Source organism: Myxine glutinosa, chromosome 5, assembly GCF_964187855.1.
Source record: "Myxine glutinosa chromosome 5, kmMyxGlut1.1, whole genome shotgun sequence".
NCBI classification, from domain to species: Eukaryota; Metazoa; Chordata; class Myxini; order Myxiniformes; family Myxinidae; genus Myxine; species Myxine glutinosa.
Window position 1 is genome coordinate 134,694,648 of NC_136265.1, and position 26,181 is coordinate 134,720,828.

The following is a 26,181-nucleotide window of genomic DNA, read 5'->3' on the forward strand; positions in this document are numbered from 1 at the left end:
GAAACCTATTAGAATTACCCTTTATAACCCCTTATAATTACCCTTGAGACCCCTTAGAATTATCCTTTAGAACCAATGAGAATAACCCTTTATAACCCATTAGAATTACCCTTTAGAACCCATTAGAATTACCCATTAGAATTACCCTTTAGAACCCATTAGAATTGCCCTTTATAACCCTTTAGAATTACCCTTTATAACCCATTAGAATTACCCTTTAGAACCCATTAGAATTACCCTTTATAACCCATTGGAATTACCCTTTAGAACCCCTTAGAATTACCCTTTAGACCCCCTTAGAATTACCCTTTATAACCCCTTATAATTACCCTTTAGAACGCATTAGAATTACCCTTTAGAACTCATTAGAATTACCCTTTGGAACCCCTTAGAATTACCTTTTATAACCCCTTAGAATTACCCTTTAGAACACCTTAGAACACTTTAGAATTACCCTTTAGAACCCCCTCGATTTATACTTTAGAATTCAACATGGTGGGTTAGAAAGGTTCGTCTTCATTTTTGACAGGCAGATAGAAGGAAGGACATAGCCAAATATTGAAGTGGCTTCACCGCTTAAAAATTACCTCACTCCTCTTTGCGCATGCATGATCGGGACATATTCAGAGCCAAAGCATTGCGAAACTACAACTTTGTTTTCCGATAAGTGTTCAAAATATACCATTCAAATGAAATTAAGTTGTTTCTTGATCATAAACTGACATTTTCGACAGAAGCGAACCAACTGCTTAATCCGGCCTTGCGTTTCGCGTTCGCGGGGTAGCATTTCATTTGAGGACTATGAGTAGATGCGATCAAAAGTAATACAGACTGCCGTTTAAATTTGGGATTCTCTTCCACCCAGGAGAGGTACAGTCCGCTGCATCCTGTTCCCAGTTTTCAAACTTCTGGAATGCTTCCACAAACTCGTTACGGTTATTCGAACCCCGCCAAATGAATTATAACATTTTATACATTATCACCATATGCAACTTTTCCATTTTGTTAAATGCGTCGACACAAGGATAGTTCCTTCCGCGAGTGTTCATCGATGCCCAATAACACACCTTAACGTACTGGGCGCCAGGATGGAGAGAGTTGAAGACAGCCTTAAGCCATTCATCCTCCTTAGGCGAGTCAGTGAACAGAAAGGCTTCCTTACTCAGATCCAATTCCTGAAACCTGAGACACAAACACATATATGGAGATGGAGATGTTTCACTAGCTCCAACACAGCTATCAAAAAAGGCCTATGAATGACATCACAGACCACGGCGATATCAAGACATTACACCTCTGCACTACATCGTGCGCATCCCTGCGCATCGTAAGAGCGTGACCAAGGGTTGGCGTCAGGAAGGGCATCCGGCCATAAAAACATTGCCTCAAACAGGGAACCATGATTGTCATGGGGCCCGCAAGGCTAACCCCGCTCTAGCGGGGAAAATGGCCTTAAAACGATCATTCATTCATTCATTTTCACACCTCCGCACTACAGCATGGAACCACAAAACACAGGCACCATAAACAAATCAAATGTTCCAAAAATCTACTCCCTCTTCCCCCATCCTTCCTATTTGGTCACAAAGTTCTCCAATTAACAATGCAAACACCTGGTGCCATGAAGTCACAAGTTTTCAAAACATGTTCAAGATGTTTCAAAAGTTTTTATTTTTAAGACCATGCAAGCAAAATGATGAATGTTACTGTATGTGTCACACTGTCACATGCAGGACACAGACACGAGGAGACATCAATATACTCCGACTCAAACTACAAGAACGTTAAGACAAGTCAATACAATCCAAGGGGTTTGAATCTGGCATCCCAGCATCGGATAGGAATGCCAAAGAGACTGATATCCAAATGTAATGATAAAGAAAACGTTCTCTCTGTGCCATCAAGTTTTAACAATATCAACCATCAACCAATCACAACCATACATTGCTAAGGGTAAAACGGATCGATTGCGTGGTTTGAGCATTTCTCTCAAATTTTATCCCTGGTGTTGGGCTAGCGGCTAGGGTGCTGGCTTAGGATCCTAGGATCCTGGGTTCGAATCCCGGTCGATCGCTGAATTAACGCCAGGGGGGTTGACTCAGCCTGTCATCCTTCCGAGGTCGGCTAATTGAGTACCAGTTCACTGGTAATTCCCTGTTTGTCGTTAAAGGCGGCAAAAAGGGTTGGCGTCAGCAAGGGCATCCGGCCGTAAAACATTGCTTCAAAAAGGGGACCAAAAAACAACAACAACCATGGTTCCCGAAAAAGGCCAACCCCCGCTTGCGGGGAAAAATGGCCTCTAAAGGTGGTTATTTTATTTATATAAGCCAAAGGCCAGGTCTGACTCTGCTGACTAAGTGGGCAGAGAGGTCTCAAATTGAGGGACATCATAAATTAATTATTTGCTCAGAATGTCCAGGCTCAGGCTGAGGAAAAATAAATAAATAAAGTCAGCAAAATCAGCAATCTCTGTCAATTCCAACATCCAAATAGTTATGGGAATGCAAGAGGCTATGTTAGACAAAATGGAGCCAACTTGTATGGTGAACACATTACAGTACCGGTACGTACATGGTTTCACAGATGACCAGAGGGGTCAATGCAAAAGGACATGTATTTAGTCATCAAGTGATCCTACAATCATGAATTCATGCTAACACGCTTGCAGTATAAACATTTTTGTCTCAACTGTACAGAGTAGTGAGACAGGACACTCACCCCACACAGTAGATGTCGGGTGGTTCCGCGTCACATGCAAGCCATGGTACTAGACCCTCGGAAGGTGACTGCCCATTCACATTGTATGTACCCACAAAGACACTGGGAGAGAAACATGTCAGCATTCCTTATATATACATGATCATGATGTTGGCTTAATAGATAACATTGCTGTCTTGAGATCCTAGGTTCTTGAGTTCAAGCCCCTGTCGTGCCATTGAATTAACACCAGGCGGGTCGACTCAGCCTGTCATCCTTCTGAGGTCGGCGAAATGAGTATGGTGGCATTGCATCAGTGGCTCAGCCACACCCCCAGAAAATGATGCAGCTAAGCAGCCACTGAGTGCATTGGAATTAAATAAATAAATAAATATACACGTATTCACCAGGCCAGCAATTTTACGGTCACAGACACGAGTGATGTACTGTATTGCATACAGGTAAAACATAGTTGTGGCAGCTGGAGTTACCATCATGCCACAAGTCGCAATCATCAACTGGGCTTGGGAGTTCACCTGAACTCTTATCCACCTAAAAGGCCTTCATCCACAGCTTGATAGAGAACCGCTCTTCACTCTGGGCTGGTGCTCTGTCCCACACCTTGCTCAGATCGACACTATGGAAACAAGGCCTTCAAGATCCTTGGAATCTCCCGTGCTGAGTCCAAGTCTATGGAGCTATCACTTTCACCTCACAAACAGGTCACGGGTCTGTTTTCTACCACATGGTCTTGCACCCCCTGCCCATGATATGATCTGCCCCTCCCACAAAAATTTCTGCAGGGTGCATTAGGTCTGTCAGCAAACCCCTTCTGGCGAAACTCACAAAATAAAGTCGCTGTTCACCTCCACTCGTTCATTCCTCTTTTTTCCTGCCCATGAAACCAACTTCCGCATTCTCTCCAATCTCATTCCTTCCTCCAGGGCTTCAAGACGACTGTTCACAACCATCTCAGATAATCACCTATCCGCAACCATTATATTGTTCCATGGAAGCGGTAGGAGTGGGTGGTGGGGCATGGCTAGATTGTAGCAAGTATAACATGGACCGTGTAATCACGTGACCTAGATTCCTTCCTGTAACAGATAAATGTCTAGAGGTAAGTTGTCTTGTGAAACATGAGCCGAGGAAGCGGAGAGTGTTAACCTTGAAGAAAGTCAAGGCAAGGTTGTATTGTGTGCAAACTCCTGTTTGAAAGGCGAGGCCAGGTGGAGGATTTGTGAAACAATGGCGCAAGGAAAGAACTCCATGTTTTACAAAATTGCACGAGGAAAGCTCTTCTCACTTGTAAAAGGACAATGACAAACTGTCAGCATGTGTGCATAGGCCATGATGGCGAGATGCACTGTAGCAAATGAGTGAAAAACTCTTTCTTTATGGACACGCCCTGTGATGAGGGACAGTCATAACAAGGTGCTGCCCACACCTGTGGACAGCCAATGAAGTGACCCGCCACTTGGGGAGGTGGTCCCAAAATCCAGGAAGATCGGACTCATGCTGAGAGTGCAATCAGAGCTGTGAGAGAGAACAGACGCAACAGCCCAAGCCTATTGGGATCATCACTTTTGTGTTCGGATCTGTGCGACCTAGCATCGTCTTCATCGCTCCATGTCTTCGCCGGCCGAGTTGCCTAAGTCTACCATTGTGGGATCACAGCTAGCTTATGCTTGCACAAGCCGTCGCCTTTCGCTTTGTACTTCGTGTAAGTGTATGGTATCTTTTTGACGCCATTAGAGCGTTAGATTTAATTCCTTTGCTTGTACACAAGTTTGCGTGCCACCTCATCCCAATGGTCAAAATTTCCCACCATTAATAACCCTGCCCAAGCCCATCTTTTTCTACATTTCAGTTTTTCCTTCCTAAAAGTTTGCAGCTTTATCCATGTTGTTCACCCAGTATTCTTCCTTAGCCCTCATTCTTCCCCACATCCTTATTGCTCAAAGTCTCTATCTATTTTGTCCCTCAACCCAGCTGTTGGTGTGTCCCCCTCCCTCTTCTGTATTTCCGCTGTTCATTTTGCTGCTATATCCTGATCCACTCTATGTTGTAGCTCTTCCATGAGCCACAACATTTTATACAAAAAAAAACAAACACAAAGAACCTGGACAGGTTCACCACAAAACAGCGTAACAGCAATTTGTTGGACGAAGATGATTCCCGGCCGCCCATTCCCATCCCTCCGTACCGATATGAATGCTGGCTGGTGTATTCTTGCTCACGACCAAACAGCATGCAGCGCACAAGATTCTCTCTCCTCTGTATGACCTCGCTATATGTGCGGTCGAACCCTGGATGTGCAAAACCATCAGCACGTCGTTCTGGTGCCAATGATGGCCTTGGTCCAGGTGCAGGAAGAGAGGCACAGTTAGAAACGATAGAGGATACTGGAGAAAAACTAAAAGATGGTCTATTATAAGGACTAGAGTCGGTCTGCTCCAAAAGAAAAGCAAGGACAACTAAAAAGCATCTTAAAATGCAAAGCCAGTCTGCCCGCTTTGTACTTGAACTAAATGTGACAAAATAACCGTTTTTTAAAATTGTACATTTTATTAATTTGTGTTGGCTATGCTCTCATAATAAAAGATTTCTTGAAGAATTGAAATAACAAAAGCTCAAATGGTAAAACAAGATATGACCTGGGCAGACACTGGGCAACCCGGTGTGTGCCCCGGTTTAGAATAGGTACACCGTATCCCTGCGTGTCGTAAGAGGCGACAAAAAGGGTTGGCGTCAGGAAGGGCATCCGGCCATAAAAACATTGCCTCAAAAAGAGAACCATGACAATTACAACTACATATGGGCAGGGTACAGCCCGAAGTACCCCATGGGGGACCCCACTCCCTCTCGTCAAAACTCAAGGTGGGGAACCCGATCGAAGCAAGGGTGGAAATCACTCCATTTACGACGACGAAACGTCTGATGCCCGACGTGGAGATCGGTTTCTGATGTTTGGGACATGGAATGTAGGGACAATGACAGGGAGATCAGGAGAAGTGGTGGAAGTATTGGTCAGAAGAAGAGTGGACATATATGTCGTGTGCAGGAGACGAGATGGAAGGGAAGTGGTGTGAGAATGGTGAAGGGTAGGCAGGGACAGAAATACAAGTTTGTGTGGCAAGGGTGCCCAGAGGGCGTGAATGGTGTTGGTGTCCTGTTTTCTGAGGCGTTTGTAGACAGTGTGGTGAGTGTGACAAGAGTGAGTGAAAGGTTGATGATGGTGAAAATGATGATTGGAAAGCTCTTGGTGAACGTCATCTCGGGATATGCTCCGCAGGTTGGTCGGAGCGATGAAGATAAGGACACGTTCTGGTGTGCAATGGAGAAGCTGATGGAAAACGTGAAAGATGAGGAAGTTGTTGTGGTAGGAGGAGACCTAAATGGACATGTGGGAAGGAGTATGGATGGTTTTGAGGGAGTTCATGGGCGTTACGGATATGGTGTGAGAAATGGAGAAGGTGAAAGGATTTTGGAGTTTGCTGATGGAGCTGATTTGTTAATTTGTAACACTCAGTTTCAGAAAGAGGATAATAAGCTTGTTACATACACGTCAGGTGGGTCGACGACAACCGTTGACTACCTGCTGGTGCGTAGGCGAGATAGGGGGCACCTCCAGGACACAAAGGTGATCCCGGGGGAGGAGGCTGTTTCACAGCACCACTTGGTTGTCTGCGACATATAGTGAGGTACCTTATTAACAAAAATGCCAAGGACCGTTACACTGTGGACAAAAGCACAATTTTTTCACCAAAGCTTTGCCCATGTATAAGGATCAAAAAGAGGGTAAGCTCCAAAAAATCTGATGACAGGAAGTGTATTTAATGACGTCATAATGACGTCACAATAGACTAACAAGATATTAGCGCAAATTAATGTATAACATAAGGTTGTGAAGTACTGCGCCGAGATTTTGAGTCATTAATTTAATATTTCAAGAAACAGGTAATTGATATATAAGCCTTTTTAAGCTCACTATGTTGCAGTGATGTCATTACTCAAATGTGTAAAAAAATAAAAAAAATAAAACAAAACAAATGAAAATAAAACATAAGAATTAGGGGATAAATGCAAGGGTGCCCGGTCTCAAATGTGATTTAAGACCATGTCAAACAATACATTCCCTGGAATATACGCGATCTTAGTCTAGCTATTCAAATTTAGACATGCAAGAAACCAATAAAAGTATTTATGAATTTTCTATCAAATTACAGCATTGGAACGTATAATATTGGTTTGGATATTGTACTTTTTATGCTTATATGGACTATTTCCTTTCAATTTCAGGTCATCATGGATTGGAGTGCTTGCATAATCTGCAAGAAAACTACACCGGAAAAACTATCTTGTCCACAGAAAGGATTTCAACGTAATGCCAGAGAAGTATACGCTGCATTCCTGGGAAATGTTGAGGAGTTCAGAAAAATAAATGCACTGCCAGTTGATGTAGAATATGTAACAGAAGGAACAGTAGAAACTTTTGTGAAAAATAATGCCTCATGGCATCGTTCTTGCCATCAGAAATTCAACAATTCCAAACTCAACAGACAAGTAATGAGGAAAAGAAAACATGAAGCCGAAGCTCTTGAGATGCGACGGTCAAAGCGCCAGTCGGTATTTGATGCCAAGTGTGTGTGCATCTTCTGTGAAAAAACAGGCGACCAAAAATTACACAACTTCCAAACATTTGGCGCTGATCAGTCCCTCAGAAAGATGGCAACTGATATGCAGGATGACCAACTCTTGTACAAAATAACGGGGTGATTTAATCGCCCTAGAAGCCAAGTACCACCTGAACTGTTTAACACGATACAGAAACAGACATCGGGCTCATCGCCGTGAAGGTGTTTCTTCCAACACGGAAAGAGAACAAGCAGATGCCAGAGCGTTTGTGGAGTTGGTGTCTTATGTTGAGTTTGCCGTTGAGGACGGGACATACCGGTTCAAGTTTTCAGATCTTCATGAGATTTGCAACAAATGCAACAAACAAATGCAACAAACAAATGCAACAAATTCTGAAAGATGCTCTGCATGAACATGACTATCAATCAGAAGTGCTACTTTTTGCAAAAGTAGCAAAAATATGCAGAGAATAAATGTTTGGAGAAACACATTTCAAGTTTTCTGGCAGTTTCCCCCCTAAGTGCCAGACAATGCTTCCCAGTCTTACACTCCTGTCATCAATGATCCTTTATGGACCAAACTTGAAGAGCGATGTTAATGACACACAGGCTTCTCAAACAATCGCCCAGTTGTTCCTCCACAATTCAAAGAAAAGGTGCATGAAACTGGCTACTCCCAAACGACAGTCTCCTGAGAGAGAACCTCCACTTCCAGTATACATTGGCTTGAATATCCACACATTGACAAGGCACAGAACACTCAGTGATCAACTGGCTAAACTAGGGTTGAGCATCTCATACAGCCGGGTTCTGCAACTGGAGTATAAATTGTCATCTGCAATGTGTGACCAATTCACTGCTGACCAAATTGTGTGCCCATCTATTCTCAGGAAAGGTCTCTTCACTGTTGGTGCACTGGATAACATCGACCATAATCCCTCTTCCACTACAGCCAAAGGATCGTTCCATGGAAGTGGTATAAGTGTCATCCAATTTCCTACACAAGATAATCTCGGACGTGTTCGGGTGGCAACTTGCTTTCTTCCTGCAAATCCAAATGAGAAACCTCACCTTCTAGATTCGTTTAGCATAATTCAATCAGTACATCTGAAAGCATCAAATACCAGTGTACCACAGGTCATCGTGACACCTGTAAATGGGAGGCTTGAAGAAGCAAAAGAAAAGGAGGAGAAATGGATTCAGCATGCTTCCAAGCTTCTCGACGGAAATGCAAGTGAGAAGGGAGACACTATCTCATGGGCTGCCTATCATGCATCTCAGCAATCACCTCCGCTCGATCCCTGCAAATGTGGTTGCAAGTCAGAAGCCGGTTGTGTCAGTCGTTGCAAGTGCACGAAAGCTGGTCTACCCTGCACAGAACTTTGCAGTTGTAACTGTCAGAAATAACTTGCTTGCAGCTACAGCTCATCACCGACACTATAGCTATCACACTTATTCCAGTTCTGTATGTTTCTATTTTGAAGAATGAATTACTTGCGTGAGGAAGGGGGAGCTGTCACTGTGTGTTTTTAACAAGGTAATCTATCTATAATTCCAGTAATCTCTGTCTGTACGTTTGTCTGTTTGTCTGTGACCGCTGTTTCTCGACAACTACCGGTCCGATATACTTGAAACTTGCCAGGTATATTGCTGGGGACCCGAGGATGTGCCTTTTCAAGGTTTGAAATTAATCGGACAAGTACTTACCGAGCTATGGCGATTTAGCCGTTCGCTGTTCGCTTTGCCGTTGCGAATGGACCAAACCATTCATGTAAATAGAGGGGGGGGGGGGGGTTCTGTGGTCGTTCGCTTTGGCTTTGCGAATGGACCAAACCATTCATGTAAATAGAGGGGGGGGTTCTGTGGTCGTTCGCTTTGGCTTTGCGAATGGACCAAACCATTCATGTAAATAGAGGGGGGGGTTCTGTGGTCGTTGCGAATGGACCAAACCATTCACATCGAATCATCGAATCACATCGAATGGACCAAACCGTTCGCTTTGGACCAAACCATTGCATGTAAATAGAGGGGGGGGGTTCTGTGGTGGTTGCGAATGGACCAAACCATTCATGTTTTTTTTTTTTGTTTTTTTGGCAAGGAACGGGCACCCACGTACGGGCACGTCCTAGCTTATATATAGTACGGGCATGCCCTAGTAAAAATAATGACAGAAGAAACAACACGTAGGCCGATATGCTAATATTCTCTCGCATCTCAAGGAATCACTGCTACAAAATGGGACAGAATCACGAGTATTTGTATAATGTATATGCATATACATTTGATGCAACATATATAATTTTGTGTCATTTACCCCTTTATTAAACCAGCTAACGACATAATGATGAAGTGTAACTAATAATAGCTAAGTCTAAATTACTGAAAAAAATGCTCTAGTGGTGTTTTAAATTCTGTAACTCAACGGGAAGATTATTATGAACTCTCGATATGTGGATGTTAACTAATGAAACGAATTTGTGTGCAGACGAATCTAATAGTTTTTTTTTTTGCTGGATGACGTCAGAATGATGTCATAAATCTTTTAAACATTGTCTAAGAATAAAAATGACAATTGCAGTGAATTCCTTGACCTCGGAAACATATTTTGATGTTAAAATGCACTTAACACCTAAGTTCTAAGTCATTGATTTTTAAAATATATATGATTACATAATAATTAGCTGATGACATCATAATGACGTCAGATATTACACTTCCCATCATCATTGTTTTTGGAGCTTACTTTTTTTCTAGAAGGTATACCATGGAGATGCTTTGGTGAAAAAATTGTGCTTTTGTCCACCGTGTAACGATATTTTCACTATGGTACCCCACTAATAAGGGTGAAAGGTGCGAGGAGAACTCGTCGGGTGAAGTACCAACCGAGAATGAAGGTGTGGAGGTTGAAAGAGGTGACAGTGAGGGAGGCATTAAAAGAGAGGCTGAGTATGGTAGAGGATGATATGGTTGAGCTTGAAAGTGGTTGGATGTCAATGAAAGATAGTCTGTTGGGAGCCGTTGGTGAGGTATGTGGATGGACAAAAGGACCACCGAGGCACTCGGAAACATGGTGGTGGGATGATGAAGTTTGAAAGAAGATTGACGAGAAGAGGAAGAAGTTCAAGGAGTGGCAGAAGGCGAAAGGTACGGGGGCAGAAAAGGCAGAGCATGAAAGTTATAAGGCAGCCAAGAAGGCTGCAAAGAAAGAGGTAGCAAAGGCGCAGGAGGCATGTAGGAAAATGTTCGGAGAACGCTTGGATTTGGAAGAGGGTCAGAGAGCGGTATTCAGGATTGCAAAGCAGATAGCGAAAGAGAGGTGTGATGTGATGGGGGTGAGTTGCTTGAAGGATGAAGTGGGACAAATCGTTGTGGACCCAGATGGAATTAAAGGAAGATGGAAGAGATATATGGAAATACTGTTGAATACAGAGAATGAATGGTATGGCAACATAGAGAGTAACCCAGTTTTAGGACCAGCAGAGAAGATAACCGAGAAGGCAGTTGAGGAAGCGATAAAAGCAATACAAACAACAACATGCATTTTAAAGGCCATTTTCCCTGCTAGAGCGGAGTTGTGGGAGATATGTTGAAGGCAGCGGGAAATTGGGGTGTGAAGAGAATGACAGAGATCTGCAATCTGGTGGTGAAAGAAGGCCGCATTCCAGTGGATTGGGAACTGAGTACCCTTGTCCCTCTATACAAGGGGAAAGGCGACCCTCTGGACTGTGGCTCATATCGAGCGATAGAGTTATTGGAGCATGGAATGAAGGTATTGGAAAGTGTGTTGGAGAGGAGGATAAGGAAGAAAGTGAAGATTGATGAAATGCAGTTTGGATTTATGCCAGGAAGAGGAATTACAGATGCGTTTTTTATTGTGAGGCAGTTGCAGGAGAAGTACATGGAGAAGAGGAAAAAATTGTTTCTTGGGTTTGTTGATCTGGAGAAAGCATTCGATAGGGTTCCACGTGAAGTAGTGACTTGGGCATTGAGGAAGTTAGGAGTGGAGGAATGGTTGATCAGAGTAGTGATGGCAATGTACAAAAGAGCGCGCACAGCTGTAAGGATGAAGGACGGGAACAGTGGAGTTTGAGGTGAAGGTGGGAGTGCATCAGGGGTCGGTACTAAGTCCATGACTATTTGTAGCTGTGATGGAGGTGCTGACTCGGAACGTAAAGGAGGGTTTACCGTGGGAGTTGTTTTATGCAGATGATCTGGTGTTGATCGCAGAAAGTATGGATGGAGTGAAGGAGAAGATAAACAAGTGGAAGGAATGTATTGAGACAAAAGGTCTGAAGGTGAATATCAGAAAAACGAAGGTGATGGCAAGGAGGGTTTACCGTGGGAGTTGTTGTATGCAGATGATCTGGTGTTGATTGCAGAAAGTATGGATGGAGTGAAGGAGAAGATAAACAAGTGGAAGGAATGTACGGAGACAAAAGGTCTGAAGGTGAATATCGGAAAAACGAAGGCAAGTGGTGAGGTGGAAAGAACTGGGAAGTGTCCGTGTGCTGTGTGCAGGAAGGGTGTCGGAGTGAATTCCATTCAATGTACAATGTGCGCTGAGTGGGTTCATCAAAAATATAGTGGTTTGAGAGGGTCATTAACCAGTGTGGCAGCTACATTCAAGTGTAAGGTGTGCACAGAGGGAGCTGCAGATGGCGGAAATGCTGAGTTGGATCTTGGAGAAGGCGTGAAGCTGGAAGGTGTGAAAACATTTTGTTACCTAGGAGACATGCTGAATGGAGAAGGTGGATCAGACTCGGCAACGGTTGCTGGAGTGAGATGTGCATGGAAGAAATTTCGGGAACTGAGTGGCGTGCTGACGAGGAGGGGAGTGTCGTTGAAGCTGAAGGGAAAGGTGTATGCTGCATGTGTGAGAAGTGTTATGATTTATGGGAGCGAGACATGGGTAATGAACGTAGAGCAGCAACGAAGGCTGGAAAGGGTGGAAATGCGAATGGTTCGGTGGATGTGTGGAGTATCGTTGAGAGAGAAGAAGACAAATGATGAATTGCGAAAGATGATGGGAATAGAGGCTGTGATGGATGCTGTGAAGAGAAACAGTTTGAGATGGTTTGGTCATGTATGGAGGAAGGATGAAAGTGACTGGTTGAGAAGAGTGATAGAAATGAATGTAGAAGGAAGTAGAGGATGGGGAAGACCGAGAAAGTCTTGGCAAAAGATGGTCGGAGAAGAAATGCTGGCAAGGGGGTTAACAAGGGGAGATGCAGAAAATAGGACAAAATGGAGAAGATTGTCATGGGGACCGCAAGGCTAACCCCCGCTCTTGCAGGGAAAATGGCCTTAAAATGCCTGTTGTTGTGTAGACACTGGGGACAATGGTAAATAAAGAAATGGACGTGATTTAAAATAAATAAATAAATAGCAGGACATCTCGTGCTTGACGTGCTGTGGTGGGCCTAATAAGGGCTATTTATAGTCACTATGACTTTGCCCTTTCACACTTTGACCCCAAAAAAAATTTTTCTACATATACTGATAATAAAAGTTTGTTAAAAATTTGATGACAAAAGTTCAAAAAGAAAAAACAAAGTTATGGCCTGGACAAACTGACAGATGGACGAGATTGCAAAACCCCGTCGCCGGCTGTGCGTTATGAAATGAAGTTTCTCAAGCAACTGTTAACTGAGGTGTGCTAATCGCCATTAGAAGAAAGGCGAAGTGACATTTCAGGCATGAGTTCTTGCTTTGAAAGTGTCAGGACCAAAACATCACTCTATCTGTCTCTCTCTGTCTCTCTCTGTCTCTCTGTCTCTCTGTCTCTCTGTGTCTGTCTCTCTGTCTGTCTCTCTGTCTGTCTCTCTCTCAATCATACTCTATCAGTCATACTCTATCACCTCATCCTTAAATATAACGTCCCATCCACCTGAGTTCTCTAAAATAACTACCAATATATAGTAGCAATGATATTGCATTTTTGCAATGAAGTCATCAGCTCCACCACCGAAGGTGGACGTACAGTCACGTGAAAAAGTAAGTACACCCCACGTAAAGTTTTGACTTTTTCAACATATTTCAACATACAGCTATTTGATCTTCATTTCAACAATATTGATAGATAAAGGTGATATAATATAACAAATACTAGCGGGGTCACCCGTGGGATTCCCACCCGTGGGAATCCCACGGGCATGGATGTGTGTGACGAATTTTAAATATATGTCGACTGTTATTTTAGGCGGTGTATTTTCGTTTATCATCATGGCGCGATTTAAAAAAATATATCTCTGCATTTTCCTCTCCAATACCTCCTCACACTTTACACACACACCGGCCCATGTTTACATACATACATACACACACACACACACACACACACACACACGTACATCGACACACATATGCGCGCGCGCGCACACACACACACACACACACACACACACACACACACACACACACACACACACACACACACACACACACACACACACACACACACACACACACACACACACAAAAACAGACACACACACACACGTACAGACACATATACACACATACACACACACAGATATATATATATACACAAACAACAACAACAACATGCATTTTAAGGCCATTTTCCCTGCTAGAGCGGGGGTTAGCCTACATACACATACACACACATATATAAGTGCGCTGAGTGGGTGTTCACTGTGTTCAAAAAGTATCCGACCTTTATTTTTCGTGCGTATAAAAAAAGAAGCTAGGGAGGCGTTGATTGGTGCACGTATGTAGGCGATCCTAATGCGCACGCGTGAATTTTTCCCACCTGCAGAAGCTGTCATTCGACGGCAGACCGCCGATGAGTGAGGACATGTAAGTGAGCGCCGTCGGATTTTCGTTTTTGACAAAATGACGGAAAAACTTGAACAACGCTACTGCATCAAATTTTGTGTAAAGCTTGGCGATTCCCAAGTGGAAATGATCCGCAAGATTCAACACCGTTCATTCCATTATGAAGGAGGATTTGGGCTTCAGGAGAATCTCAGCGAAGTTCGTACCAAAGCTGCTAACGATTGAGCAGAAGCAACTCCGTTTGGAGATCGCACAGGACATGCTGGAGACTGTGAACAGCGATCCCAGCTTCCTCAACACAGTGATCACTGGCGATGAGTCCTGGGTTTATGGGTACGACCCAGAAACCAAGTTGCAGTTTTGATGCAAGTTTGATGAAACACAAAATTTGATGCAGTAGCGTTGTTCAAGTTTTCAATGTTCTCTGTTCAACAGTTATCTGTGTTCAATGGGAGCTTAATTTGAGCAAGCAAGACAGAATCATCTACGGCTATTATAATATAGATCATGAAACATTTACATTTTGTAGTCCATTGTATAATTTAAATAAACATAAATGCAAATGTAGCATGTGGAAAAAGTAAGTACACCCTTGGCTCCAATAGGTGGTATTGCCCCCTTTGGCAGAAACAACATCAAGTAGGCGTTTGTTATAACTGCCTACCAGTCCCTGACATCGACTGGGAGAAATTTTTGCCCCCTCCTCCATGCAGAATTCTTTCAGCTGTGCGATGTTTGAGGGGTTTCTTGCATGCACAGCTCGTTTCAAATTCCCCCACAACATCTCGATGGGATTTAGATCCGGGCTTTGACTTGGCCATTCCAGAACCCTCCATTTCTTTCTCTTCAGCCATTCCTTGGTGGATTTACTGGTATGTTTCGGGTCATTGTCATGTTGCAAGGTGCACCTTCGGTTGAGCTTCAACTTTCCGACAGATGGCCTCACATTATCCTCAAGCACCCTCTGGTACAATGAAGAATTCATAGTGGATTATATGATGGTGAGCTGCCCAGGCCCTGATGCAGCAAAGCTGCCCCAAACCATAATATTTCCACCACCATGCTTTACAGTTGGTATCAGGTTCTTGTGGTCAAATGCTGTCTTTGGTTTTTGCCAAACATGTCTTCTGGTACTGTGGCCAAATAGCTCTACCTTTGACTCATCTGTCCAGAGCACATTGTTCCAGAAGTGCTGATCTTTGCCCTGATGCCCTGATGTTCTTTCTGATGCCCTCATTGTTCCAGAAACTTTCGTCTTGCCCTGATGTTCTTTCTGGACAGCAAAGGTTTCCTCCTGGCACACCTCCCATGTAGATCAAATTTGTGCAGCCTCTTTCTAATGGTAGACTCGTGCACTTTGACATCAACAGTGGCAAGAGCTACCTGTAGGTCCCGTGATGACATTCTGGGGTTCTTAGAGACTTCTTTCAGCATCTTGTGGTCTGCTCTCGGGCTGAACGTGCTGGGGCGGCCTGGCCTGAACAAGTTGGCAGTTGTTTGGAATCTTCTCCACTTGTAGATGATCTTCCGGACAGTCGAATGATTGATTTCAAATTGTTTGGAGATCTTTTTAAATCCCTTCCCAGACTCGTAGGCATCTATAACCTTCTTTCTGAAGGCCTCAGAGAGCGCTTTTGATCTAGGCATGGTGATGTCACACACTTCAACAACAAAGAGCAAGCCAAACTAAATGTCTGAGGCTTAAATAAGACAGGTTCCTCCAAGATCCTCTCTAACGATGTTCTCATCATTTGCACCTGAGCTGGTGCACCTGATTATAATTTTAGGTATTTGAAACAGTGATAAATGTAGGGGTGTACTTACTTTTTCCACATGTGAAATTTGCATTCATGTTTATTTAAATTATACAATGGACTACAAAATGTTAATGTTTCATGATATTTGTTTTATTATATCACCTTTATCTATCAATATTGTTGAAATGAAGATCAAATAGCTATGTTGAAATATGTTGAAAAAGTCAAAACTTTACATGGGGTGTACTTACTTTTTGATGTGACTGTCGGTCATGTTTTTACTCTTGCTTGTGTCTGTGAACAGGATAACTCAAAAAGTTGTGGACGTGGACAAGTTTTGACAAACTTAGTGGACGAGCTGGTTAGGTGACAAGAACAAGCCAATTAGGTTTTTTTGGTTGCGTATGGGTGGCATGCGTGTCTACATTTTAAAAATCCATTTTCTTGGAAACCGTTGGTCTGATTGACACGAAATTTTAAACATAGGAGTGCGTACTCCTGTATAATTTTCTTAATGTTAATTATGACGTCATAGGTCACGAAGTACAGGAGCCATTATGAAAAAAAAAATCGAAAAACGTTGCACCTGTACATCTCCAAAACCAACCCATGGAAAAAAAATTGAAAAGTGATGCGTTGTAAAGAATTCTGCATGGGGAATAGGTGTTCTTAACGATGACATCGTTGGTGCCTTGATTATGACGTCATAATTCGACAGGGACAATGCTTAATCTGATGAGTTTGAAATTTATTGAGCACGATCTACACAACAATTATATTAGAGAATGTAAATTTATGATGTCACGTGACAGGGTCAGGGTCACGTGGTCTGGCAGCCATATTGGATCAAAGAAAAAAACCCTTCCAAAACAGAAGAGTTGGCTCGCATCAAGTTGACTGTGCGGGGTAAGTATTCTATGAATACCATCTAGTTTATTATGAGATGGACAGTACATGAAAATGCTCCTCAAATACAAAACCACAAAACAGTGTTCAATGGGAGCTTAATTTGAGCAAGCAAGTTGTTGCTTGTGTGAAGGAACAGCAACAGAAGTTAGGAAGTAGGGAAGAACAAAATGAGCATACAAAGAGACGGTTGTGGGGTGAAGGAAATAAAACATCACATCTTTAAAACCGAAAGAATGAATTCCACCATGTGTGCAATTTCAATCGACATATCACAATCCCGTCAAATAGAGAGATTAGCAAGCTGGCAACATCCCCAGGCTGGCATCATGCCCAACTGTACCTACCTGGCTGGTGCCTCTGGTGTCGAGTTGTATCCGACTCTCAAGATGTCCCAAGGGGTTGAAAGCCCTCCAGACATGTTGGTGTGTTCAAGTTCTTTGTCTGCAGTCAAAACATATGAAGATATAACATGCACCGAAAGGATCAAGAACCTAAGCTCATCTTCCGCAGCACAGCGGGAACCAAAGTTGCGCTCGATGCAGACAGCTTATCAGGAGAAAAATTAAACAACGTTCTTAGCGAGCGGCCATGCCACCAGGCTGTCGATTTAAAAACAAATCCTTTGTGCATTTCTTTTAATTATAATCAGTGACATAGATGTGCAAACGCAGGCTGAAAACAAACACCCCAATCATTTCATGAAGGCAGAAAGCCAAACACCTCACCATCAATCGGTGGATTGTGGGAACAGTGTTGGGATAGGGGAAGCACCAAGTTTCTGACGTGCAAGGAACAGAGCAAAACCACCAGACATATTTTTTTAAAACAAACAAACAAAAAAAAACATTCGTTCAAACGTTGCTGACACAACCAAGCTGAAGTGAAAGATAGCCAGAATTTTTTTTTAACCGTATAACCAGTAATATGGAAGAAATAAAGAAAACTGAACAGATACAAGTTCATTTACATCGTCTATCCCTTTTTATTCTCCAAGGACCCTAATTATTCAAATATTCTTGTGAGGTCGGACAGAGGAAAGGGTTCTGGTCAAAATCTTTCTGGAATCAACTGATCAGGCCTGATATTCACCTGAAAGTGACAGAAATTTGTAATTTGTTCATGGTGCCAGTGATAACTTATCTAGTCTTGTGAAATAATGGCAATAACTCAGAACTAGGCAAACCAGCTTCAAAGTAGGTTCACACACTTCAAAGCTAGAAACGAAATGTCACCTTTTTTTTTTTTTTTTTTTTTTTTTGTATACAAGATCGAGGCTCGTGAAAGAGCGAACATTAATCACACAGAAAGACAAACCGACACATAAAACATATAACATAGGGAGCGGTAGACAAGATGGGGAGAGAGGGGGAAGGACACAAACACAACATTTGAGAGCAGGGACCGAGAGACATGGAGACATCGAGAGATCTGAGAGAGGGCGAGGGCTTTGGGGGGGGGGGCGTGGGAAGGGGGCAGTGGGAGAGGTATAAAACATATGGACACTGCCAGGACTTCCAGGAAGTGGACCCTTTCCAAACATATGGACCTTCATTAAATTCCTGCCATTCACAAGCAAAGGGCAAACCATATTTAAAAGATGGCCTCCAAAGCCACCAACTGGACATCCTCCATCATGCAAAGTCCTTCATTGGCACACCTGAGCTCCCATCTACCTACAAAGCTTTCATCCGCAGCTTGATGGAGTACTGCTCTCCCCTCTGGGCTAGCGCCCCTGCCTCAAACCTTGATTAGATGGGCGCCACGGAAACCAAGGCCTTCAAGATTATTGGAATCTCCTGCGATGAAGTTGAGTTTATGGGCCTATGACTTCATCACTAGAGACAGGTTGGTGGTCTCTATGTCTTCTTCTACCTCCTTTCTCGTCTTTTGCCCTCTATCATTCCCTGAGAACCCCCATGATCTGCAATTGGAAAATTGAAGCCTGAGGGATTGTGCGAGCCATCGAGTAGAAGGGTTGCATCAGGTTTCAGAGCTGAAGCCTCCTGGTTGGTAAATAAGGGACAAAGGCTCTGATTGGTAAGTAAATAAGGGACGAGAAGGGATCCAAACTTTCAGGGGGTAACTTCTCTCCCCTCCCTCCTCCCCCGTTTCACCCTCCCTCCCTCTCTCCCCCATGATCCAAAATCGAAAAATATGAATTCGAAAAATCTAATACCAAGCGATCCTGCGGACCATGAAGTAGAAGGGCTGTATTGGGTTTCAGAGCAATCGGTCGGTAAATAAGGGAGGTAAATAAGGGACGGGTAGGGATTCAAAGTTTCAGGGGATAACCTCTCTCCTCCTCCACCACCTCCCCCCTGATCCAAAATCTAAACATCGAAGACCAAGCAATTGTTTAGCCTACCATCTTGTATTAATGTATCAAGTTGCAGAACAACCAGCCGGGTGATAAGGAAGGAGTAGCAAAAATAGCAAAAAGTTAACGGACAGACGGACAGACATCCGGACATCCGGACATGATGACGCATTTTATAAGTTCATTTCTTCGGGAATTGAGATAAGATGTCCGAAAAAGGCGTTTCCAACAATGTCAAATTGATACCTACACTGATAAAAGTATCATGAAAAAATTATAGCGAAGTCGATGGCATGCCATCGCAAATCCACACACTTCCCGCCTAAAGCAAAGTTGAAAGATGGCAAAAAGTTCCGTCAGGAATTACCCAATATCAAATTTTGAGTTAATTTTTAACTGGGTGCAGCCGCTTCAATATTTGGCGAGGCCCTTCCTTCCACCAATCGTAAAAAATGAAGAAGCAGAACCTTTCTATCCCACAGTGTTTAATTATAAAGGGTAATTACCCTACGCTCGCGAAGCGGAAAGCGGGGTTAAGCATTCGGTTTTGTACGTGTGCGGTGTCTGCATTTTTAAAATTCATTTTCTCGGCAACCGTTGGTCCGATTGACACGAAATTTTACCATAGGAGCACCTCCACTGTTAGAAATGTATTATTCGTAATTATGACGTCATAGGTCACGTGGTATGGACGCCATCTTGGAAAAACGTTATACCTCTATATCTCCCAAACCGCTCAATGGAAAAAAATGGAAACATGGCTCATTGTCAAGTACTCCCCATGGGGAATAAGATATGTTGATTATGATGTCATCGGTGCCTTAATTATGATGTCATGATTCGACAGGTACAACACTTGATCTGATCAGTATGAAAAAAAAAAATCCTCTGCAACTGTCAGTCCGATTGGCACGAAATTTTCAGAATATGAGCAGCTCCTACTGTGGATTTTAAAAAATGATAATTATGACGTCAAAAGTCAAGTGGTACAGGCACCATCTTGGAAAAATCGAAAAAAACATGCACCTCTATATCTCTGAAACCGCTCCATGGAAAAAAATTAAAACATGGCTCATTGTCAAGTACTCCGCTTGGGGAATAAGATGTGTTAATGATGTCATCGGCACCTTAATTATAACGTCATAATTCGACAAGTACAACGCTTGATTCGATCATGAATTTTTTTCTCAGCAATTCTTGGTCCGATTGACACTAAATTTTCACCATAGGAGCGCCGCCTCCTTTAGAATATTTTAATGATAATCATGACGTCATAGGTCATGTGTTACAGGCGCCATCTTGGAAAACCCGAAAAACATTGCACCTCTATATCTCCAAAACTGCTCTATGGAAAAAATTTAAACGTGGCTCATTGTAAATGACTCCATATGGGGAATAGGTGTTGTTAATGATGACGTCATTAGTGCCATAATTATGACATCATAATTCAACAGGGACAACGCTTAAGTCTGATTAGTTTGAAATTTATTGAGCATGATCTTTGCAACAATTATATTAGAGAACATAAATTTATGTCATCGCTCACGTGGTCTGGCAGCGATATTGGATCAAAATAAAAATAAAAAAACCTTCAAGAACAGAAGAGTTGGCTCACACCAAGTTGACTGCACAGGGTCAACCTGTGTCAACCTGTGTTCAACCACTGCACAGGGTCATAATATTCTATGAATACCATCTAGTCTTGTTCTAAAGGGTAATTCGAAAGGGTAATTCGAAAGGGTAATTCTAAAGGGTAATTCTAAAGGGTAATTCTAAAGGGTAATTCTAAAGGGTAATTCTAAAGGGTAATTCTAAAGGGTAATTCTAAAGGGTAATTCTAAAGGGTAATTCTAAAGGGTAATTCTAAAGGGTAATTCTAAAGGGTAATTCTAAAGGGTAATTCTAAAGGGTAATTCTAAAGGGTAATTCTAAAGGGTAATTCTAAAGGGTAATTCTAAAGGGTAATTCTAAAGGGTAATTCCAAAGGGTAATTCCAAAGGGTAATTCCAAAGAGTAATTCCAAAGGGTAATTCCAAAGGGTAATTCCAAAGGGTAATTCCAAAGGGTAATTCCAAAGGGTCTGGATGAATGTGAATGTGACATGACATTGTGAATGTGACATGACATTGTGAATGTGACATGACATTGTCATGACATTGAATGTCATGACATTGTCAATTGACATTGACATTGTCATTGTCATGACAATGTCATTCATGACATTGAATGTGACATTCATGACATGAATGAATGTGACATTCATTCATTCATTTCTCAATTCTAAAAGGTAATGCTAAAGGGTAATTCTAAAGGGTAATTCTAAAGGGTAATTCTAAAGGGTCATTCTAAAGGGTAATTCTAAAGGGTCATTCTAAAGGGTCATTCTAAAGGGTCATTCTAAAGGGTCATTCTAAAGGGTCATTCTAAAGGGTAATCCTAAAGGGTAATTCTAAAGGGTAATTCCAAAGGGTAATTCCAAAGGGTAATTCCAAAGGGTAATTCCAAAGGGTAATTCCAAAGGGTAATTCCAAAGGGTCTGGATGAATGTGAATGTGACATGACATTGTGAATGTGACATGACATTGTGAATGTGACATGACATTGTCATGACATTGAATGTCATGACATTGTCAATTGACATTGACATTGTCATTGTCATGACAATGTCATTCATGACATTGAATGTGACATTCATGACATGAATGAATGTGACATTCATTCATTCATTTCTCAATTCTAAAAGGTAATGCTAAAGGGTAATTCTAAAGGGTAATTCTAAAGGGTAATTCTAAAGGGTCATTCTAAAGGGTAATTCTAAAGGGTCATTCTAAAGGGTCATTCTAAAGGGTCATTCTAAAGGGTCATTCTAAAGGGTCATTCTAAAGGGTCATTCTAAAGGGTAATCCTAAAGGGTAATTCTAAAGGGTAATTCCAAAGGGTAATTCCAAAGGGTAATTCTAAAGGGTCATTCTAAAGGGTCATTCTAAAGGGTCATTCTAAAGGGTATTCCTAAAGGGTAATTCTAAAGGGTCATTCTAAAGGGTCATTCTAAAGGGTCATTCTAAAGGATATTCCTAAAGGGTAATTCTAAAGGGTTTCACTCGTTTCTCGGCTTTGCCTACTTCATATTAAAAATGCCAAACTGAACCTTTTCCTTCGGACTCGGGTGCAATTTTTTCCCCCATTTTGGCAACTGTGTGAACCAGTGGTAAAACCCAAAAACATCGTTACCTATTTCATGCGTCCCCCAATGTTTATTGCATATACAAAGTTTCATTTAAAAATGTGCCCGTAATTGCATTTTCTGGTATGTAACGTTATGACCTCGCCCCAGGGGGAGGAGCCAAATATGATACTGCTCCCTCACCTTCCTGAGATGTAGTGATCATAACGACCAAGTTTGGTGAATCAGTGCTCTACCGGTTAGGAGGTGATAGTGTGACGAACAGACGGAGCCGATTACAATATCTTCCAGTTCCCCCCCCCCGCCCCCCCTATAAAACGTGGGGATAAAACCACCCTCAACGCTTCTTTTGTTGCCCACCACTAAATTGTCCAATACAATGCTTTTCTGCCCTCTATCTCCTTGCTCCCCCAACCATAGATTTTATCCAAAAAATTTTGCCTGTGGCATGAGAACGTTGATAAATAACGAGCAGGTGGGTAGATTCACTCCATTTCCCCTGCACCGTTTCAACATCCGAGAGCATTTCAACGACATGACAAATTCTCTCGGTACATGTTACAAGGTGTCAGTGGATGAGCAGTTTCAGGTTTCAATTAATATTGCATTCAACACTGCAGCTCAAAATCCAGGAACAACTACGAATAAATTAACAAGCAATTCAGAAAAAACTAGAACGGCACTCGGTAGAGTATCGCTGGGTCCCTCCGCCAGTCTGAACAGTTTATGTTTTGTATCCCCACCGATAGGCCGGATCTGAATTCGAACCTGAACCAAAATCGAATCGGCTTGTTCTTGTCACCTAACCAACTCGTCCACCAAGTTTAGTCATAACTCGTCCAATAACTTTTTAAAATATCATGTTATATATCGCTTTTCGCTCGATTTCTCAATGGTGAAAAATCACTTTTAAAAATCAATAACTCTCGTATCCGAATCCATATTTAGATATTTACCAAAATCGAATTGATTAGTCCTTGTTACACACCCAACCTGTCCACCAAGTTTCGTCCAAATCCGTCCACAACTTTTTGAGATATCCTGCTATGTATCATTTTTGGCCCTATCTCCCAATGGTGAAGAATCTCTTTTTAAAATTCGACTAGCCGGATCCGAATCCGGATCTTCACCAAAATCTAATCACTTGGTCCTTGTCACATACGCTACATCTCCGCCAAATCTCGTCCGAATCCTTCCGCAACTAAAACGCCCCAAACTCAAACTAAACCGTGATCACAACATCTTGATGATGAGATATGATGAGCTGCCCCATACTCTTTACAGAGCCTTGGAGCTTCAGAAGCAGTGTCTTGGCAAGGATAATATACTGGGTGGTTTGCCATTGCATTCCCATCAGTTGTAATGGCAGGAATATGTAATCTGTTCAGGGTGCTGGCAATAACACCTATTCTTCCAAAAGGACACCATGGGATCTTTAGCGTCCACCAACTAATGGTGGCATAGGTGACGCCCAGTTTAACGTCCATCCGAGGGATGGTGCACAGACACATTTATGAATCGCCCCGTCTGTGAAACGCCAGGATGGAAGTTTATAGCTGGGTCGGGATTCAAAGCCAGGCTAGACAGATTAGAGGAGAGTGTGCGTACCTCGAGGAATCTTGGTATCCTGTAAACCCCATAACACAAATACGAATCTGTATGAATTTACACTGTGCTGAAATGATCACAAAGAGCGAAGCGAGTTACATTTGTTAGTACTGCACTCCTGCGTAGAACTAACCGTCGCTGTGAAACGTTATACCACCATGCATTCTGCTGTACCCTGGCTGTAAAACACACACACACACACACACACACACACACACACACACACACACACACACACACACACACACACACACACACACACACACACACACACACACACACACACACACACACACACACACACACACACACACACACACACACACAAAAAAAGCGTGCAAACACACACACACACACAAACGTGCACGCGAACACACACACACACACACACACACACACACACACACACACACACACACACACACACACACACACACACACACACACACACACAGTTGTTGTTTTTTGTTGTTGTTCCTCACAATTCTATCTCTTATGATTTTCAATTCTTATTTCTCTTTTTCAATTCTTATTTTAAAAATGCATTTAATTAATTGTAGTATTGGTTGTTCCTAAATTTAAATATAAACAAGCGTTACGAGCGTTACGAGGTTACAAGCGTTACGTTACAAGGTTACAACAAGCGTTACGAGGTCCCCCGTCGTTGAAGTGATGTGAGTTGACAAAGTGGAAGACGCAAGGCGGACATCTTGGATTTTGACGTGGCGACCCAATTTTCAAAAGCGTTCTTCCTTATGCCTAGATACACCCACACACCAGATTACAAGTTGGTGCTTCGCTTATTTTTCAAGATATTCCGCTCATAACGTTCAGACATACATGGCGGCGGCCACCTTGGATTTTGACGTGGCGACCCAATTTTCAATAGCGTTCTCCCTTATGCGTAGGTACACCCACACACCAGATTAGAAGTTAGTAGTTCGTTTATTTTTCAAGCTATTTCGCTCACAATGTTCAAACATACATGGTGACGGCCATCTTGGATTTTGACGTGGCGGCCCAATTTTCAATAGGGTTCTTCCTTATGCCTAGATACACCCACACACCAGCTTAGAAGTTGGTACTTCGCTTGTTTTTCAGGATATTCCGCTCACAAGGTTCAGACATACATGGCGTCAGACATACATGGCGGCGGCCATCTTGGATTTTGACACGGGTTGCACCCACACACCAAATTCGAATGCGGTCCTTCGCTTACGCACGCCTGCACAGACGGACGGAAAAACCATAGTCCCCCTTTCGCTCCGCGGTGCGACGGGGGACAATAATCTATATAATAATAGCGTAAGGACTCGACTTTGTTATCCCTTTTATGCCGCACCCAGTGACCCGATGCCCACGGCACTAATGGATTTACGATCTACGAACCGCGCTCTTTGTTTATCACGTACAGCCATACTTGGAAAATCTGAATTAGCCGACGTTGGGGCCCAAAAGCATCCGATTAACTGCCGATACGACACCATCTTACGACGCCATCGTATTGGCGTCTGCTGGGCGAAGGCGAAGCAAGCCGTCCGCTGATTGGACAGGCGAAGGCGAAAGCAAGCCGTCCACCGAGTGGACAATCCAGAGCATGCATTTGTGCCGGTGTCGGCGATCGTTGTTCATATATGCACTCTTCATTCTCATCTTTCTTCCTAACTCTTACTCGGACAAGCAAATCCCCTATGCCATCCATAATGATTAATGGTACACTCTATCCATACACCACATCCTCCCTTCCGTGGATGTTCCACGGGTTTCGGCTAGTTTAAAGGATTGCTGTAAATGATGTTAATTTCACAACATCCCATATTCAACTTTATTTAAATTGTGAAACCTCAAAACATAGTTCAAAACATAGAACACACACACAAATGCGCGCACACAAACACAAACACACACAAACGCGCGCGCACACACAAACGCGCGCGCACACACAAACGAGGGCACACACAAACGTGTGCACACACAAACGCGTGCACACGCACACACAAGCGTGCACACACACACAAGCGTGCACGCGCGCGCACACATACACACACACACACGCGCGCGCGCACACACACGCGTGCACGCACACACACGCGTGCACACACACACACGCGTGCACACACACACACGCGTGCACACACACACACGCGTGCACACACACACACACACACACACACACACACACACACACACACACACACACACACACACACACACACACACACACACACACATCCCATCCCATCCCGTCCCGTCATGTCGACATAAACAAACCTA

General features: G+C 43.0%; 1 protein-coding gene across 3 annotated transcripts in view; it reads right to left on the minus strand.

Moving 5' to 3' along the window:
• The window catches only part of LOC137427038 (inositol polyphosphate 5-phosphatase OCRL), a 112,863-nt gene that overhangs the window by 64,579 nt on the left and 22,103 nt on the right, over positions 1 to 26,181 (minus strand). For all 3 annotated transcript variants that reach the window (XM_068116158.2, XM_068116160.2, XM_068116159.2), the window contains 4 exons: positions 17,143 to 17,239; positions 4,904 to 5,053; positions 2,719 to 2,820; positions 1,068 to 1,182 (listed from right to left, as the gene is read on the minus strand). In XM_068116158.2, the coding sequence (XP_067972259.2) occupies positions 1,068 to 1,182; positions 2,719 to 2,820; positions 4,904 to 5,053; positions 17,143 to 17,239 (464 nt within the window). The remainder of the gene's footprint in view (positions 1 to 1,067; positions 1,183 to 2,718; positions 2,821 to 4,903; positions 5,054 to 17,142; positions 17,240 to 26,181) is intronic.